The sequence below is a fragment of the Tauraco erythrolophus genome, chromosome 3 (assembly GCF_009769465.1).
Source record: "Tauraco erythrolophus isolate bTauEry1 chromosome 3, bTauEry1.pri, whole genome shotgun sequence".
Classification (NCBI taxonomy): Eukaryota; Metazoa; Chordata; class Aves; order Musophagiformes; family Musophagidae; genus Tauraco; species Tauraco erythrolophus.
The window spans coordinates 76,702,977-76,722,874 of record NC_141467.1 but is presented as its reverse complement, the minus strand read 5'-3'; the positions used below and the strand labels follow the sequence as shown (position 1 = coordinate 76,722,874).

Below are 19,898 nucleotides of genomic sequence, written 5' to 3'. Positions count from 1 at the left end.
TAAAGTTAGAAGTCTTCAGCTTTCCACAAAGAGTGATACTTCTGCAGGATGAAATGGAGATAAATTGAGCAAATCCCTCGCCTTTCCGTGTGTATGGATCTTGGGCTAAACGGCTGTGGCTTTTCACCTCTCTTCTACCGGTAAGGGCTAGGGACCAGAAAATGAGGGAAACGAAATTTTCAGACTATGGTATTGTGCGATATTTCACAGCATGTGTTTTAAAACATGGCAATTATTTTTCAGTTCTGTCTAGGTTCTGGTACTTAGATAGTTTTGCTATGTTTTTTCAATTCTCTGATACCTTGGACAATTTATATCCTCCAAATACTGCAGCATTACTAACATGCTAAGCAGCCATATATAGCAAGTGCTGAATTGCTCTGTTTTCAGTTTTCATTTAGCCTGTGTCCTATGTCTATGAAGACAGGCTGAGAGAGTTGGGACTGTTCAGCCTGGAGAAGAGAAGGCTCCGGGGTGATCTTATTGCAGCCTTCCAGTACTTAAAGAGGGCCTACAGGAAAGCTGGAGAGGGACTTTTTACAAGGGCATGTAGTGATAGCACAAGGGGCAATGGCTTTAAACTGAAAGAGGGGAGATTTAGATTAGATATAAGGAAGAAACTCTTCCCTCTGAGGGTGGTGAGGCACTGGAACAGGTTGCCTAGAGAAGTTGTGGATGCCCCATCCCTGGAAGTGTTCAAGGTCAGGTTGGATGAGGCTTTGGGCAACCTAGTGTAGTGGAGGATTTCCCTGCTCATGGCAGGGGTGTTGGAACTAGATGATCTTTGAGGTCCCTTCCAACTCTAACCATTCTATGATTCTATGACATACACAGAGAGCATGTACTATAAAACCACTGGGTAAATACATACTTCTGATATTTCCCATTGAGAAACTATGAATGCTACTCTACTAAAAATTTTAAGATATTGTACAAAAAGTTATTTGCACATCATCTTGCCATGTGTTATGTTGATTTCATGTATATTTATAATTTTAAGTATATTAACTTTAAAAATAAGAAAATTATTGTAATTATAAAAAGTGACAGGTTGGTAACAGTGCCAAGAGTATTATGATAGTCCTTAATTAATTGTTTTATTATAAAATATAGAGAGGTTTTGTGGCTTAGAACCGTATATATTGTCTAAAAACTCCATCCTTATAGGTTGATGTCAGTGGGTTTTGGATCACGCTAAGACTGCAAGCTGAGTGGAAGAAATATTGACATTTTCATCATAGTGAAGGAATACAGGATGAATAACAGGAATAAGTAGTTAGTTGCTGCTTTCTGCAGATCTTTTGGAATTTTGTCAGAATTTGAAGGCAAGCTTGGAAAGGGAAGAGGAGTGCTCTATTTGATCTGAGTTCTGTGGCATAGTGCTGGTGGTGAGCTGCTGGTGGTGAGCTGGTGTTTTGTTGGCACACCAAAATAGAAATTCCAAAAAGATAAATTGGTGACTTGAAGTTCCCAAGACAAAGAGGGGGCTATCGAGGGAAAAAACAGAGTAAATCATTAGTGCTTCTGGAATTCTCCCTTTTTTTTATTAGTGCATTAAAAGGCATTCTCTCAAATGACATAAGTGGCATCACAGCTGGCTTAAGGTTTCATTGTTGAAGTTGTGTGGCGTAAGCTGCAGCTAAAATACAAAGTAATTGCAGTGCAAATTAAAGTTTAAAATATTCCTTTGACATTATGTTGAAGTTGTTAACTGTTGTAAAACTCAAATACAACATGATGTCAAGTGAAGTATTATATGTAGTATTCTGATTTTTTAGATTAACTGTGTAACTGGCTTTAAATCAATGCTGTAAAGGCATTCAGGAAAGCCATGTAACTTGTTGACTTTCTGTTTCCAACAGTAAATTGGATCATAGCCTCATATCTGAGAGACTTGTAGTACGCTCACTTATAGTACGTACAGTTGATTTCCTTTTTAATCACTTGGAATAATTTTTGAGAAATACCTTCATAACTATATTTCCCAATCAGTGTAAGGCCTAACTTGTTTCAGCAGTTCATCATATGTAAAAAAATCTAAAATTCATTGTTCCCAATGTTACTGATTTTTAATTAAAATCTCTTTGTTATCTCTAAATGTAAGCAGAATACCTTCTTGTGATAATTGCAAAGTCACTTTGCAGGAAAAATCAACGGCAGATTTAAGGATAATCAGCGACTAAATGGTGAACAGCACAGACCTGTTAAACTGTAATTTGAAAATGAGCAGTTGACAATACAGAAGACACTTAGTATACTGATAAGAACAACTGGTAGAATATCTGATAATCACTTGTAATGTGTTATCATGCCATAAAGTTTTTTTGGGCCTAATTCAGTCTGTGGTTTTTCTGAGAGTGCTGCTGCTGCATTTGAAGGAGCAGGTGATGTAACCTGTAACTTGCCATCTGTCCCACTGTGTCAAGCAATAAATGACCTGGTACAGCAAGCTGCGCCTTTCACATTGCTTATTATCTCATGGACATAAGAATAAAAAAGGACTCTTCATACTCAAAGAGAAGTTTCAGAGTCCTTCATTACGATTGCAGGCAGGATTTCTATTCATTTAGCCTTCCTAAGGTAGATCAGACTTTTGATAAAAGGAAAACTTTTGTTAAATACTGTTTCTAAATGATGGAAACTCTCTCTCTTGAATTTAAGAAATGTTTGGTGAAACTGGTTTTGAAAATGTGACAGCTATGTTGATCAGCTTAGTCTTCAGCTTGTGAAATCCAGGAGGGAAGCTACTGTGTGTTCAGTACACGATAATTTAGACTTGTAAAACACTTTTCATGCCTTGTGTATCTGTATAAAAGATCAACTGAAATAACAACTAAAATTAAACACATTTTCTGGACTGAGGTGGTATTTGCTTTCTGACGTTCTTCTCTATGGGCAGCATGGAAAGAGCTTTTAGATTTCTGCTGTAAACAGGTATTCACAGGCATGTTGAGAAGAGGGTACAAAATATATAAAAGTGAGGTTTTTTTGCTGTGCATCTGGGGAAATCAAACATGTTTGTTCCATCTGAAAGGTCTCCAATGCACAGATGTGCACGCACCCCTTTATAATCATATATATGAGTGCACATCATGTACATGTCTTTACTAATAGAAACACTTGTTTTTCTGAAGTAGTTTGTTGCAGTCTTGTCCCTCCATCCAGAAGAATTTTAGTGCCTTCATTTTTATGGACATTAAACACCAAAACTGGTTGTATTGTTTTTAAAGTTCACCAGATTGACTGTATTTCCACAACAGCACAGAAGGTTGTACGGATCTCTTTGTTGTCAAGATGTTCAGATTTAAAGAAGTTATGGTTTCATGATGCAATTTTAAACACTGTTTTAATCCTAGCTGATGAGGGGTAATTTTCTTCCTAAATAAATCAGGTTCAATTTGTCATGGTTTCAAATACTTCCCTTTCAGTGCAATTTCTCCTTTTATGCCCGTTTTTAGAAAGAATAACTTTCTGATTTGTTCTCAGTTGTGAAATTGTAATTTATATTGTCTGTATGCCTTAGGACTGGCCTTTTTGGTCATTCATTTTATGAATATATCTGGGTTTAATGGAACAGCTAGAGTTACACTGAAAATCAGAGGTGACAAGTGAATAATCCTCTCTGATCTCTATATATGGAAGCCTATCAAAACCAGTGGACTGCATCAGACACTTAGGCTATGACTGTGTGTTGGGATTGAGGATGGATCTCAGCCTGGATGTGTCACCTAGGTGTTACATATCTGGGAAGAAATCTGCCTATGCATCATATTTTCCCACCTCAGCTGCCTCATCTTCTTGTGCTGTGCTTCCCATATAAAGTGATGCAATATTCAGAAAGGACAGCTACCCATAGCTCCCACCAAACAGTGGCACCAGAAATGTGATGGTCACCATCTGTCCTGCCTCATAAATGCAGCCTTATTTTGGTGCTGTCAGAGCCCTTCCTTGGGTTTTTTTAGACTACTTTTTTTTTTTTTGGTGGTGTTTACCATTTGGTGATATTTTGCAAGTAGGATCATTTTATTTTTTTATGGCAGGATTTAAAATCACAGGCCCAGCAAAATGGAATTAGTATCTTGCCCACAAAATCTGGATAGGATTGTATAGCAAGCTGCCATATTTTTTGCAAGGTAGTAAAAGAGCAAACGGTAAGTGGTTAAAATCAAATAGAGAAAGTGATTATGTCTTTTGAAGATAATGGAACATTTGTTCAGGTCACTAGTATAATTTCCTATGAACATATAACATTTAATATCCATTGTAAAGATTTACTGGATATGACTAACCTGAGGACAGGAAAATGCTAATCTTAAATACACTAATCTGTATCACTTAGATAGGACTATTTATATGACCATATGGAGTAATATAAAAGCATGGCAATAGCCAGAACAGGGACTTATATATTTAGCCATTATACCTTTCACACAACTTTACTATATTTTTTTTCTGTTGGACTTAAACATGACAGAGCCTGTTACTTATTAAATACTCCAAAACATTTGGAGAAAAGACATTATTTTTCTCTTAACTCTTGATAGTCCCTGAGTTTTATTTGTATATTTAAAGTTGTATAGAGGATTGTATTAGAAAATGAGTTTTCATTCAGTAATCACAATGCCTTTGTCCTTGCTTTTTTTTAATGGATTTTCCAAGTTTTTAAATGAAAAGAGAATGGATTTTTGGTTTATAATCGCTTTTTTAAAAGGAATATTTTGTCAGAATATTTTATACTGTCTACATACCAGGAATGAAGGTGTTGGGTAGTAATGTCTTCAGTTGTGCTTGTTCTTACTAGTGAGAAGTCATTCCCAGTGCTGATATTTTCCAAAAAAAAACCATCAGATGTTTAGATTGGCTGAGATCCTGTTTTGCCTGCTGCCGCCCTGGCAATGTGAAGATACACTTGCTCAGATCTATTGATAGTGGGGGCTACAACAGAGGAGCACTGTGGAAACCAACACCCTTTGCAATCACCCATGTAGTCTCCTACCAGCCTCAACTAACCCCTCTGTGTTAGCGTGTGCCACACACTAGCTGGGCTGTTCCTGAACATCTGAATTCTTTTGGAAATTATTACCTATTGGTTTAGGTGACTGTTTACACAATTTTGCATTATGAGATCTGCATGAAAGTACTTGTAGGTGGCTATTGCAACACTACCCAGCTGACTGAATCAAAGGGCAGAGCTGCTAGGAACTTTTCTAGCAGTTGGGAGGGAGGGAGGGAGGGAGTGCCTGGGAGTATGATACTTCTGAGTCACCTGGGATTTTATTTCCATCTTGTGCTACAGCTGTGGTGGTGCCCGTGTGGTGATGCCATGTCATAACCATAATGTCAGGAGAAACTCTGGTGCTTTCTTGAAGATAAATGTTATTTCCTTTCGGTATTACCAGTTTAACAAAGCCACCCCACACTTGAATCATTTCTATGTTTATTTGCTGCTTTCACTGAGCTTCCTCTTTTCTCCTCTTGCTTGTGAAACATGGGCAATTTTATGATACCAGTCTTCTTCCTAGTCAGCTGCTTTGCATGAGCCCAGTGAAGCTTTCTGTGTGGAAGAAATGCAGAGTTGAAAGCTCAGTAGAGAAGGAGGAAGGGAAAGGGGGAGATTTTGATGGATTTTCCTTGGACACAATAACACTGTGGTACTTTTCTGTACCTTTCTCAACATGTGCTGTCTTGGATTCTTTGGGGCCACATGGAGCACAGGTCTCTCGGTGCTGAATCCAGGCCAATAAATTAAACATGCACTGGACCATTTCTTGGCAATGAGGCCAGCTAGCATGGAATGACTGTCTTCCATTCAAAACTAAATGAGAATCTGCATCGTCTTCTCAACACCTGTTGAGAAGAGTTCCTGGCTCCAACTCCTGAAGCAGGGGGCTTGTTTAGGAGAGTGGTATTTCTCATGGGCGAAAGGGATTATACTGATAGTCTTCTAATAGATGTTCATTTTCTAGGCTAGGATATTTCCTCAAATGCTTCAGCTTCCCCCTTCCCCTATCTTCTAGGTTTTAACCTTTATTTTGATTTTTGGTCTAAAATCCTGATTCCTGATGGAAATCCTGTTTCCTGATGGAAAGACATGGTTTTGATGGATGGACCACTCAGTGGATAAGGAATTGGCTGGATGATCGCACTCAAAGAGTTGTAGTCAACGGTTCCATGTCCAAGTGGAGGCCAGTGACGAGTGGTGTTCCTCAGGGGTCAGTACTGAGGCCAGTGCTATTTAACATATTTGTTGGTGACATGGACAGTGGGATCGAGTGCACCCTCAGCAAGTTTGCAGATGACACCAAGTTGTGTGGTGTTGCGGACACGCTGGAGGGAAGAGATGCCGTCCAGAGGGACCTTGACAGGCTGGAGAGGTGGGCCGGTGAGAACCTCATGAAGTTCAACAAGGCCAAGTGCAAGGTCCTGCACGTGGGTCAGGGCAATCCCAAGCACAAGTACAGGCTGGGCGGAGAAGGAGTTGAGAGCAGCCCTGAGGAAAAGACTTGGGAGTGCTGGTAGATGAGAAGCTCAACATGAGCTGGCAATGTGCGCTGGCAGCCCAGAAAGCCAACCATATCCTGGGCTGCATCAAAAGAACCATGGCCAGCAGGTCAAGGGAGGTGATTCTGCCCCTCTATTCTGCTCTCGTGAGACCCCACCTGGAATACTGCGTTCAGCTCTGGAGTCTCCAACACAAGAAGGACATGGAGCTGCTGGAGCGAGTCCAGAGGAGAGCCATGAAGACAATCTGAGAGCTGGAGCACCTCTGCTATGAAGACAGGCTGAGAGAGTTGGGGCTGTTCAGCCTGGAGAAGAGAAGGCTCCAGGGTGATCTTATTGCAGCCTTCCGGTACTTAAAGGGGGCCTATAGGAAAGCTGGGGAGGGACTTTTTACAAGGGCATGTAGTGATAGCACAAGGGGCAGTGGATTTAAACTGAAAGAGGGGAGATTTAGATTAGATATAAGGAAGAAATTTTTCCCTCAGAGGGTGGTGAGGCACTGGAAGAGGTTGCCCAGAAAAGTTGTGGATGCCCCATCCCTGGAAGTGTTCAAGGCCAGACTGGATGAGCCTTTGGGCAACCGGGTGTAGTGGAGGATTTCCCTGCTTATGGCAGGGGGCTTGGAACTAGGTGATCTTTGAGGTCCTTTCCAACCCTGACCATTCTATGATTCTATGTTCTTGGTGTTTCCCACAAAATTATTTCAGCTGAGAGCAAGCTGAAAAATTTACTTTGGGCAGTGACTTAGAGGAAATTTAATTTTTCTCCCCTTTTTTGTCTTTTTAAATTTAAACCGTTATGCAAGTGTGGCGTATTTGATGCAAAGCATTGCCTAGAGTGTAAAAAATCTCCTAGGTCTGTAATTACAGTTCCCAGGAGTACATAATCTGTTGGAGCTCTGTCTTTAGCTTGAATATCTACAGTTCTCTCCAAATAGCTGTCAAGCTTTCAGTCATGACAAAGTCATAAAGGATAACATTTGTTACTTCACTACAAGACTGCAAGGAGAGGTCTAAATAATCAAATGGATACACAGAACCAAGTGGGGACTGGAAATGCTAAACATCGGCATTTGCTTTTTTTTTGTTTTGTGTTGGCACTTCAATAAGGGTAAAAAATCAGTGTGTTTAATTGACAGCACCTGTGTGCCTTGAAATCAAATTAAGATGGAACCTGTAAGTGAAATAAGGAGCTAAGACGTGCAGGAACTGAGCATACTTAGTTCAGTACTGAAGTATTGAGCTATTGAATACTGAATCCTCAACAGAAGCAACAGCCTCAGTTTCCAGCTCCAGGTTTGATAACTTTCAGGTTTGAGCAAGGTCATATCTTGCCCGAATTCTCTGATTCTGAACCACCTCCAATAGATACACTTTTGTTTAATGACATGTCATTTTTCTTGTTTAAAACTAACAGGCTTTTTTTCGTGGTTTTTTTTTTTTTTTTTTTAAGAGAGAAATAAAGCCTCTGTGATGTTTGTTGACTACAGTGTTCAACCCACTGATAATCCAAACCTTAGTCATTTTGTTAGTAGGTGCAATTAATTCTTGTTCATTTAGGAACAGGTAATTCCTGTTGAGTATTCTGCTGAAGATCTGTGGCTTTTAGCAACAGTGTTTATATCTTGAGGAATTTACATTAAGCCAAAATGAATCAACCCTGTTAATCATTTCCTCTGTTTTCAGGCATAAACACATGGCCCACTCTTCCTGTTTGTATATGTAATTAGTATGTGTCATCTGGGAATAACACAAGGCATATTTTCAGCACAAATGCAACAGTTTGGGAGAGGGTAAATTCCTGAGAAAGATTTAAAAAAACCAAACACTCAAAAATGAAAGTTGAAATATTTTCGCAAAAAATACATATGTGAAACAGATATTAAATGAGGACCCTATTTACCAGCCCACATGCACTGGGTACTAAACACCATTCCTACAGGCTCAGATTGTCTGAATGCCTATAGGTATTAGCATGACCCTTTTGCAAGTCTCTAGGCTGGAGCACACGGACCTTTTCTGTGGGGGTCTTCCATCAGCTTATTGGCCAATATGTGAAATGCCTGTAAAGATTAAAAGAGGCCTGGAGCTACCACAGCTCACCACCCTACAGGCAAAAATAACACAGACAGGCTGAGATGGTAGTTAGGATGGGACAAAAAAACTTTTTTTTTTTGAGTCTGGGAAAGTATTTGAAAAGATCTGCAGAATGAAGGTGTTTCCCTGGAGTGCAATTCAGAAAACTAGACACGTGAACATGATGCACTCTTTATTGGCAATGGCGAAAATGTGATGTTATCATCACAGATAAAGCGTATGAAATGAAGACATCCCAACAACTAGCTCCTAACAGCTAACACCCTCACAGCTTTAGTGTCCTTTAGGCTTCCCAAAGACATCTGCTGAATCGGCTGGATTCAGAAGTGTGTGAGATAAGTGAAAAGTTTTTCGTTGTACTCAAACAGACATCAGTCTGAACAGGCTCAGAACTTAGATGGTGTAGCACAATGGTACCAGATGCCATACTTCTGCATTTTAAAACATAGTTTAACGTTTAACAAAAACTCTTAATGAATTTTTTATTAAAGTGAGATTTAGCAAATTACAGCTGCATACACGATGGTCTGATTCGTATGGCTGTTGAATGGAAATAATGGAAGAAATTTTCTGAAGTTTATACACTGATTGTTTTGTATTTTGCCTCTGTGGGTAGCAAGACCTAGTGTCTGTTTTAGAATGCCCTAATACACTTTTCTATTAGAATAGGCCCTCCTTGTTAATAAAAGTCTTCTGCACCTTATTCCTTTTCCAGTGTAAAGAGCTTGCACTGAAAAAGACAAAACTCTATAAAAAATTTAGACTGCTTTTTAAAACTGTTCATATTTTCAGGTATACGGTTATCTGGTAGCACTTTGTACTAGTTTTCTACTGTCTTCTTCCAAGCATGTTTATTGTGTGTTTCAGATGCCACCTTGTGGTCTTCGATGAAAAAAAAAAATTTTGTCTGATTTGGTAAACTGGAAATATGTTTCTGTGTAAATATTTCCAAAAAATTAAAATCTCTAGTATAGGTTCATATCTCAGCAAATTTATCAAAACCAAATTTTCAAAAGTTTTATAAAGAATAAGTTTTAAGAGCATCAAACGCAAATTAGTTTAGAACATGATCTTCAAACTGACAGTATTTATGTTGTAGTAATTGTGCTCTACATATAGTCAAAATAAAGATGAAATATCGAAGGAAATATGCAGGATGCTAATCCTTTATATCCCCAGCATAGAAACACCAATAAAAATATTGTAGATGCTGGCCAAGAAAACAACTGTGATTTGTTCAGTGGTACTGACATTCCAGGAACTGTTCTCGTAAGAAGTTAGTTCCAGAAAATCTATCAAGATGATATGATTTTAGAAGATTTTATCTACCTGAAAAATAATTATCTTTTCAAATCAGAAAATATTGTGATTTTAAAACAATTAAGAGTTTGTTTTGCTGTTGCACCTTTCCTGAGTGACAAAATGTAAAGTGTTTTTTAAGATCTAGATTTTGTTTTGCCTTACGGTCTCACATAACCTCATCCCAGCCAGACCCAATACAGCCTTGCATGGTTTGTCCTGGCCCCCCTGCACACAAAGGAGAAGTGCAACATATTCCAGAAGATAAAGCTGCAATGTGTAGATGTCTTCCAAGACATGTACAATGGACCTTGAAGGACAGTGACCTCACCTGTGTAAGTGGGCTTGCTGCTAGAAGAAACCAGAGCAAACCCTCTGAAAGCACCAAAGTTGCAGCACAATTGTGCAAACTCAGCTAACAAATGTGTACTAAGCGTGCTTGCCTGGTGGGGTTTGGGTGCACAAATGCTCAAAAGTGAATGGTAACGGATGATGTCATGGACATAGCCAATGGGGTTTGTAAATTGTAAAAATGAATATGTGAATGGTCTTCGGATGGCTTAGAAGGAATCAAGAGCTGTCACAAGTGGTCTTACTTGTACTCCCAGCCGAGAGCTCTCTTTATTGCTAAAAATAAAAAAAAGGGGTTTAGCTAGCATGCACTTCTGCTGCTTTCTGCCCGGCACCTACACAAACTAGAAGAAAAATGCAAGTAAATCCATTTTGATATCCATGGGGTGACCCAGGTTGGAGTCTATGGGTTCCCAGTCTGTTGAGCATATGACACAGCCGGCACTAGGTGAGTTCGCCTGATTGTCCTTGTGGAATGTGCATTCCCCAGGAAGGTAGGAAAGCTGGGGGCAACATCAGTCCTGGGGGTGTTCAACAGGTAAGGTAAAATGGGGAAATTCTGGGAAACCAAAAGAAAATTGACGGTAATTCAGGACTCAGTAAAGCTCAAGCTGTAGTTCTCTGTCAGTGTCCGGGGTTTGTCTGGGAAAGAGTTAACTTTTTCATGGGAAGCTGAGAGAGCCCTTGTTTGGCCATTGTGTAAAGACAATTCCATTAAAATTGGAAGAAAGGGATTGCCTGTTTTCAATGGTGAAATTTGCTCTTGCGAGTGTTGCTATGGTCAGGTATGTCAGTGTTGTGAAGCTGACAGTGGTTCCTGCAGCTGCCTCACTGTGCTTGTTTAATTTGCAGGTGCTTTAAAAACCTCCACCCTACTCCTTCAGAAAACATGATCTTAATTCCGTAGGGAAAGCTGGATCACCTTGGAGAGGCAAAAGTGTGGAATAAGAGTTACTGAAAGTATTCAAGTGTAGAACAGTACAAAGAGCTCTGGCTTAAACAATTCTATCTTTTAAGTTTCTCACTGGTTAAGTTGAAGATGCAATGACTCAAGTGTGACATACTAGGGGGTTTTAGTTGGTTCTGCTGTCTTAGTGTTTTTTTTTATTGGCTTTTTTTGATGTTACAAGTAGAGAGGTCTGCACTCTTAATGTTTCATTTGTAGCTTTGGTGAACAGAAACTCGTTTACTATTTTGAAAACCTTTATAGGCACACTTCTTTTGAGCTGGAAAGTGTTTGAAAGTTGTTCAGATAGCTTAGAAAGAAACGATCATAACTTTGTTTTTTTTCATCAGTTTGGCAGAGAACAAAATGGGGATGCATCCAAACACATGCAGCATCTTCATGCTCAGTATACAGTCCAAAATGAATTACATGACCTTTTTTGAGACATTTTTATTTTTGTATTAAGAACATTTTTAAATGTGATGTTATTTTAACACTGGTCTTGTTTGCATGATTTTAATTTGGGGATTCTTTTTTTTTTTATTTTTCTCCAAGCAAGGAAATGTATCTATTTACAATTTTTTTTTTTTTTTAATCAAATGACATAGACAAGTCATGAGATTTCCTTATGTTCTTTTGTTTTCCTGTGTCAGTTAACCAAAACAAAATAGCAATCAAAGTCTATGGTCACACTGAAAGGATAATTACCTGGGATATGTTCCACAGTTTGAGCTAACTTGGGTTCTGTTATTAGTGCTGTGTCTGTAGTAAGATGATCTTTGAAGAAAACATGCCTTGCTTTTTCCTCTACTTTACTATCATAAAAAGAAAGAGGAAATTGCAAAACTGTTGCAAAGTTAAGGGAAGTAACGCTCACTGATTGGGAAATTTTGCAATTACCGTAGCATGGGGTGGGGGGTAAACCAAAACACCCAAAATCCTTTTTGTTGAATACATTTTAAACAGAAAAGCTTGGTTAACCTGTCTGTTCCCCTTAGAAAGGAAGGACAAAGACTACTTATCATCATGTTTCTGCATTACTCTGTGCTTGGAATGTGTACCTACAGTTTAATTATAACCCATAAAAATTAACAGTGCTAGTATTTCAGCATGGAAAATGGAGTGCCAAACCTGTAAAACTCTGTTTATATTGATGCAAGAAAATAAGAATTCCGTTATTGAAAGAACATCTTGCAGATGCTAGTGGAAAAGTCAATGTGGGAGAACTGTGTTAAAATTACAGTAAAAAATAAAGCTACGTTAATAAGGATGCAGCGTGAGGGATTGCTAGCGCAGTAAATGAATTTGGCCAAATGAGTGGGGTTGACAGAAATGCAGCAGAACTGTGATATGCCATCGTCCTTTCCTGAGGTTTTGTTATACTTGAGCACAGTTTCAAAGAGACGTTTTTAAAATACTGTCCCCTCCAATTTATAAACCTTTCAGCATTGGAAAGCAAGGGAGCAGAGCACAGGTTGTCACTTGCTTATTGGATTGTCCTGTGCCTCCCTGTGCGAGCAGATGATTGTCACTTCTCTGACTTGCTGAGGGTGAGAGCGTGAGGACTCTATCAGTTGGATTCACTGGAAGTGATGAGTCAGTGCCTTGACTATCACCATCTTTTCTGGTCCTGTCACACATCATCTGTTCTGGATATTGTTGTGGTGGGAGTTTGTTTATTTCTTTTTCTCATATAAATCTTTACACCTCTGCTGGGGTGGGAAGACAGTGACCCACTCTGAGGTCTTCTGCTGTTTGGTCTCATTTAGCAAATCAGGCTTGTTGGGTCTTAATCTTGAAACACAGGAAACCCACCGATCTACCCATTCCAGGAAGACAAGACTCATGGTCTGGCACAGTCCTGGATCTCTTCGGATACGGAGTGCTGAGGTGGCCAGATTAGGACAAGGTTTGTTTTGGTGATGTGAAGTTGTTGTAACAGGTGACAGCAAGAAGCCTCTGTTTAGCAGCATAAGGAGTTTGATATGTATGAATAGACTAATTACTTTTGTAAATGTAAGAAAGTAGCTTTAGCAAAAAGAAAACTTAGTTTCCACCTTAAATCCTTCCGCAGAATACTCTTTCTTTGTTTAGAATGTTTGATAGACCTGGAGACAGTGCTGCAAACATTTCATAGATTCATTTTTCATAGATTTCTATGTTGGAAAAGACCTTAGATGAAATAGCTATGCTGGAAGCAGTAATTCTGTTGAAGAGATCAAAGGTAAGTGGCTCTTGTTACAGTCGTAAGTTGGTCAACTAAGTTGGTAAGTTTTGCTTTCTAAAAGAAATGTAGTCTCCTTTGCCATTTATCTAGTCTTGTATCTGGCTGAAGCATGTGTTTGTGCAGAGCTGCTGTCTTGTCTTATAGCAAAAACTTAATCCAAGTAAATATGTCTCTTCCAGTCTCTATATGAATCACGATGTATTTACAAGAGTGGAAGGAAAGCAGATGTGGAGCAGATATCTCTAAATATACCTCTGAATCCCCAAGAGGTAAATATTTTACATGTTGCATTTGGTATATCGACATCATTAAAGATCCTGAGAGCTTTAAAGGGAGTTGACTTAGTCAGGGGAATTGTTCTGCAGTTTACTTTCCCATGCAGTCAGGAGAGGCATAAAATGCATTAGCTGAGCTGGTGTGTAGCAAATGCATAGTCATCTAAGTGAAGATAGTCAAGGATGGGTAAGCAGAAATAAGAAGGACGTGTTTGGTATATCCTGTAAGTGTGGGAAAGCCATCCCCTCAAGGAGGAATGCAGCACACAATGTCTGCAACTTGTAAGAGATTGTCTTCTGCTCCCTTTCTCCTCCATGAAGCCTGCTTATATAGGGTCATACAGATTTCTTTTGTATTTTGATTCTTAATGCTGCTGCTCTTAGTTCTTACTAATAGTTAAGCTTGTATACAAAATTGCTGTCAGCTTTGGAAAAACACAAGTATTAGGATTATCCAATTTCTTTTGTTTTACTCTATTTTAATCATGCTGCCTATTGAGCATTTAGATAGTAAAAACACAGGTAGGAAAACACAGTGATGGTAAAGTACTCTGTAACAATTGTGTCTTTGTATTTATTTAATGTGCCTTTTCAATATACAACTGGAATAATTTCAGGAAACATCTTCTGGCTCCATACAATGTGATGCACTTCCGCTTCGGAGCATCTCTCCAGATATATCAAGACTCAAGTCTGATCCCAAGTGCAATATCCTCTCCTCAGGTAGAGATACTCATGCTTTTGTGCAAACTTAGGTTGTCATTGCAGCTTTACGCTCCGACTGTGACATTGCATTTGCATAGTAGAAAGTTGCATTTCTGTTTATGTCAGAAAAGAGATGTATTTTCTAAACTTAGTGCTCTAGGTAAAAAACGAGAGTATTTCTGCTCTGATTTTCGGTACCTGTCACTTGAGAAATCCCCACAGCTCACAGCTTCGGTTTTCCTCTTCAGAGTCATGAGTGCAGAGATTCTTTTACTTGTCCCTTCAGACACCTGACAGTTTAGTTAATAATGTTTGGACTGCTTCTAAAGAGAAAAAGGCTAAACATTTGGAGATAACTCTTAAAGCTGAGTAAACTGCAAGTTCCTAACACAGCTCAACCTCTCGATCATTTTCAATCCAATGAATAAAACAGCTTTAATAAGATTGCCTTGCATATGTACCTGTACAGGTCTTTTGTAGCTATCACTTTTTCTGAGTAAAAGTTGGCAAAATTCCCAGGCTAAACTCCATTTTGAGGTTTTGCTGCCATCAGAAGCCAGAAAAACTCAATGAGACCCAGGTGGAATGGCAATACATTGTGCAACTAAAACTGCACTGAAGTTTCTTCTCTTGAAAGAACACAAAAGTATATTTCAAAAGAATGGAGCCTCCCTTGGCTTTGCAGGGACCAGTGGTGTGAAAGCAGACAAGACAATTGACGTCACTGCTATAAAGTATGGCAACAGAAAGTGCACTGAGGTGTGGCAAAACTGGAGATGTTCTGGTAGAGGTAGGAAGGCACAGGCAGTTTCTTTCCCAGATCCCATTTGAACACATCCACAATTCTAGGCTTGCACTCAATGTACTAGAAAGATATAAATACAGCAGGAATTCCAAGGAAAATGAATTATGGGAGGCTTAAGGAATGTGAGTTGCTGGGGAAAATGGCAGAAAGCAAATGTAGTGTATTTTGGCTGTACCTCTATCCAAGCATTGATCTATACACAAAGCATAAAAATCTTAAAAGTGAAAAATAACTTACCATGTGACCAAGCTTAATAGGAACGTTGTGAAGAATTTTAGAAAGTGGAGTATTAGCTTGAATATGAACATGGATAAGAATTTTATATTTTTCTTTTTTACCAGATCCTTCATTACAGAATAATCTACCTAGGTTTTTTTTCCTCATCTCAGTTCCAAATCATTAGCCTCAGCTTCAAGCAGAAAGTCTAGATTTCATGTTTTGTGCTGCCAAATTTCCACTTGTATTACTCCAGTCTTCTAGGTCAGCTAGGTTCGTTCTTAGTAACTTAGGTCAAACCGTTCTTTCTGAATAACATCTGCAAATTTTGTGAGCATGTTTCTATTTTTTATGTTAGAGTCACTGGTCAAGTTCATTCTCCCATAGTAGTACAATCCTAGCAATTTTGTCTTTAATGCTATTAGAGGTCCGTTTGTGTCTAGTGATCTATAACAATCTATCCCAGCAGAGCTGTTTAAAATCCTTTTCTACAATGATCTTTCACTCACACTAATTGTCTCCTAATCCTTTAACATTCACACAGTAGATGACATCTGCTGCTTCACAATATATAGCTCTGCCCAGCTTGCTTTCTCTCTCTTTAATGAAATGAAACGCTGGTTGCTATGAGTTTCTAGTCCACGATTTTTTCAATAATGACAGTGTTGTTTCTTTCACTTTTTCGTATTCCTGCTCCTTGGATTTATAGCCATATTCTTCTGCAGGTCAACACTCTGATCTAGGAATACACCTTCATATACTCCCATTGGATGAATATCTATAAATCCCAAGCTGACCAGGGGGCTACTTGTTCTTATTGTGCCTTTAGTTGTTAGTCTGAATTCTTACGTTTCTATCTCTGGTTCTTAGTTAACATCTTTGAAGCTCTTTATCAAGTGACACTGTGAAAGTTTGTAATGAAAACTGCATACAGAATTACGCATGTGCCCTGTAATTTGTTTCTCATCAGCTATTTGTCATCTTTTCTGAGTCATTCCTACTGCTGCTTTCACATCCATCATCTTTTTCTGCCCTAAAAAAATCCTAAAAATAGAAACGATTAAGTTTTCCACCTGATAAAACCCTTTTTTCCTCTTTCTTTTCAAAGTTTACATGAAGCTTTCTTGAAGTCATATGCTGTTTTGACCAACTACCAAAAGCTTCCATTGACTTCCCACCAAATGTCACCATTGGTCTTCATGTTCTTTCCCTCCACCTGAATCTTTCTTTCAGTCTTTCCACCTTTATTATGCTGCTGAACTTCATCAAAAGATGTTAGTCAGCTTTCATGCTGATTCCTAGCTACCTCTCCAAACACTTGAAGAAGTTATTTTGTTCTTCCAGGTCCTATAAAATTTTGTTTTGCAGAACAGAGCTTCTTTAAAGTTCACGTCTACTGAATTAGTTCTCTCAATGTTCTTTTAAAACAGAACAAGACCCCCAAACACATGGTCAAACCCTAGTAAAAGATAAGGGACATAAATGTACTCAGAACCTGAGTGTAAGGAAGCATGTGTTATCGTTGAAGTGAATTTAGGTAGTTTATGTCTTGTTTCATGGAATTGCTCGAAATAGTCTTTGATGGCTATGTTTTACTTGAACATGGAAGTAATACAGCTCGCTCTTCCGCCCCCCCCCCTTTTTTTTAAGATGGAAATTCTGCAGGTCCACACTCTCTCAGCAGTCAGAGCACAGATGAAAATATTTCTGTAACTCAGAGCGCCAAACTTCTTGTGCATCCATACAGTAATTTTCCCTCATCTGACAAGAGTATTTCAGATGCCTCAAGTTCTGCATCATGTATGCTGCGGTCATCACCAATTCCTTCAGGTACAACAAACACTGATTTAATTCCAAGACTCACACTAAGTGTCCTAATAGCAAATATATGTGTGTGTGAAACGGACACTGGAACTGTTGTTCATCTGTAAAATGAAAACAAAGCGTACTTCAAATTAAGAATGTAGGTGATTCTGTCCTTGTACCCTTGTGTTGCAAAGTAAAACCAATGTAAAGTGTGACCCAGTACATGTGCTTGTACCTTCTAGCTTTTTTCTCTCCTTTTAAGCAAACTTAATTCCTGCTGCCTTGGGTCTTCTTAATTCCCTTTGCTCCTGTTGTTTCTCCTTTCTCCTGCTGCTGCAGCAGTGCTGCAATTCAATCGAACTGGAAAAAACTTATCTTGAGCTTAACTCATCAGTTGCCTCTCACTTCTCCCCACTTTTTAGGCCTGTCAATCTTCCTCTTAGTAATGGTGGGGCAAAGAAAAGCAACAGCTGTGTCAGCATCTCGCCTTTAACGATCTTGTGCATTAGTTGAGAGCCCAAAGTGTGATATTCCAATGCATCAAATACCTGTTAAAAGTGTACTTCTAAAAAACAACAAAAGAAGCTTTAATGCATGATGAATTAGTCAGATATTTTTTCTTTTTATGAGCCACATAGTAACATGCAACTTCATAAAGAGCTGTTGCATCATCCTTCTTCTGGAAATATGAGAATCGGCACCTTTGCATTGTGTGAATCCTCACTCAGCTGGGGGAAAATACATGGGAAACTACAGGAATGTTTTCAGTAAACTTCAATAAAAATCCCACTGGAAAGTGAAGTTACCACCTCTCTCTTTTTAGTACCAGCTTGGGTGGAATATTGGAACGGATTGAACATCTTCAAGAAATCCCATCACTTGAAGATGCTCAAAGTTCAGTACAAGGCCCTGAGCAACCCGAGTTGTCTTTGAAGTTGGCCTGGCTTTAAGCAGGCCATTAGAATAGATGACCTCTTTGAGGGTTCCTTCCAAACTAAATTATTTTATGATCCGGATAACATAAATACTCTAACCACCAAATTTGACAAATTGGAACATTTTAAATGTAAAATACAATAGTTAAATGTTGAAAGCATTTTTAGTAGTCTAGTGTATTTCTGATCAGAACCAAGTTTTAAACAGAGCTTTCTCAGCTTGTTCTTTGTCCTATGGCACTGTTTATCGACAGATGGTTACAATAATAATTTTTTTTTTTTTTTTAATCCTCTCCTATCTCAGATTTTGTTTTGGAGACCATACAACAGAATTTAGCTCATCAATGGATTCAAAGTAAAAGGGAAGAAATTATTGATCAGATGACGGAAGCATGTTTGAATCAGTCACTGGATGCTCTTCTCTCAAGATTTTTACTCATGAAAGAAGACTATGAACTTATAAGCACCAAACCTACAAGGACATCAAAAGTCCGACAACTGCTTGATACCTCAGATAGCCATGGAGAGGAATTTGCCAGAATTATAATACAAAAGTTGAAAGACAACAAACAGCTAGGACTTCAACCTTATCCAGACATTGTATCTAATTCTCTAAGACTGCATCTTTAAATTTATTCTTACTCTATGAAGCCACGTGAACATTTCTTACACCACGAGTCTTGTTTCTATGTAGTAGTTTTATATATGTAGTGCTTTGTCTTTACTGTGCCTTTATTGAGTCTCAGAAATGACACTGAGTTCATCTGGACTGTGTTTGGTGAGTTTTAATTAATCAGCTGGAGTGCAATCATAAAGCCAAACACTTGACGCTTATCGACTCAATTCATATAAGTATTTTGTTTATAGATGACAAAGAAAGAACATTAAATGTTTCCTTTTTATATATTTTCTGTTTATCCATATTCTTTTACCTCACAGGTTTGAGACAACTCATCTCAACCTGGAGTACTGTTTTTTTCTCCCTCCATCTGGTCTTTCTCATCAATGGAGAAAAACATCTCGATGCTCTATTTCAGAGCATGTAGGCTGTGTTTATAATAAATTTTCTTCTTTCAGCCATGCTGGTGACTTGTACCGAGATATTGGAGAAGAGCAGTAGGTGGGAGGAAGTTTACATTGCATTTTCAGAGGATTTTTTATTATGTTTTGTTTTTCCCATTTTGTTGCCAGGGCAAGCACTTCAGGGCACTGCATAAGAAGAATGCCAGTCCATAAAGGAGCCTGGGGACAAGAAGTACATTGTGCTGATCATCTTTGTTGTGCTGAGAAGTGATACTTGGGAAAGGGTGCAGCTATAGCCTTTTACATTCTTTGGTTACACCCACTTAAATTCCTATTGAAATTGTATTATGATGAGATCCACACACTGCTTATAGAAGGGAACCCTCAGTTAATGCCTTTTTTACGTTTTCTGAGTTAATGCCTCCCTTACCTTTGTCATGTGCTATAAATACTTCTCATGCCATGTTGCTGGATGAAACTTGTAATTCAATTTTATTTTTAGTATTTACATGATGAGCAGTACTTTGGGTCTGTACAAAGATCAAGCATGCACTGCACTGCCAGGCTGGAAGTGACATTGTCCTCTCCCACTCAGTGGAGTCAGCGAGGTGAGCTATTTTTAATTCACTGCGTGGTATCCAGGAGAACTGATCCACTGATCAGTTTGCCGTACAGGCTGTCTGTTTACTTCCCACTGATTTTGTTCCCAAAAG

The 19,898-nt window shown here is 38.7% G+C and overlaps 1 protein-coding gene across 2 annotated transcripts; it reads left to right on the top strand.

The window, feature by feature from the left end:
- Positions 1-13,369: 13,369 nt before the first annotated feature.
- Positions 13,370-19,066, top strand: LOC147529052 (receptor-interacting serine/threonine-protein kinase 2-like). 2 transcript variants are annotated; one of them, XM_086609442.1, is made up of 5 exons: positions 13,370-13,417; positions 13,600-13,689; positions 14,313-14,418; positions 17,072-17,251; positions 18,467-19,066. In XM_086609442.1, the coding sequence occupies exons 1-5, from the start codon at positions 13,382-13,384 to the stop codon at positions 18,790-18,792; spliced, it is 738 nt and encodes a 245-aa protein (XP_086465568.1). In that variant the 5' UTR covers positions 13,370-13,381; the 3' UTR covers positions 18,793-19,066. The 2 variants fall into 2 exon arrangements, with proteins under 2 accessions (XP_086465568.1, XP_086465569.1); XM_086609443.1 differs by lacking the exon at positions 17,072-17,251.
- Positions 19,067-19,898: the final 832 nt, after the last annotated feature.

Bases quoted from the DNA above. Each gene is read 5' to 3' on its own strand.
- LOC147529052 (XM_086609442.1), top strand. From the start codon at position 13,382: ATGCTGGAAGCAGTAATTCTGTTGAAGAGATCAAAG. The intron at 13,418-13,599 runs GTAAGTGGCTCT...TGTCTCTTCCAG, and splicing joins TTCTGTTGAAGAGATCAAAG to TCTCTATATGAATCACGATG. The intron at 17,252-18,466 runs GTACAACAAACA...CTCCTATCTCAG, and splicing joins GTCATCACCAATTCCTTCAG to ATTTTGTTTTGGAGACCATA.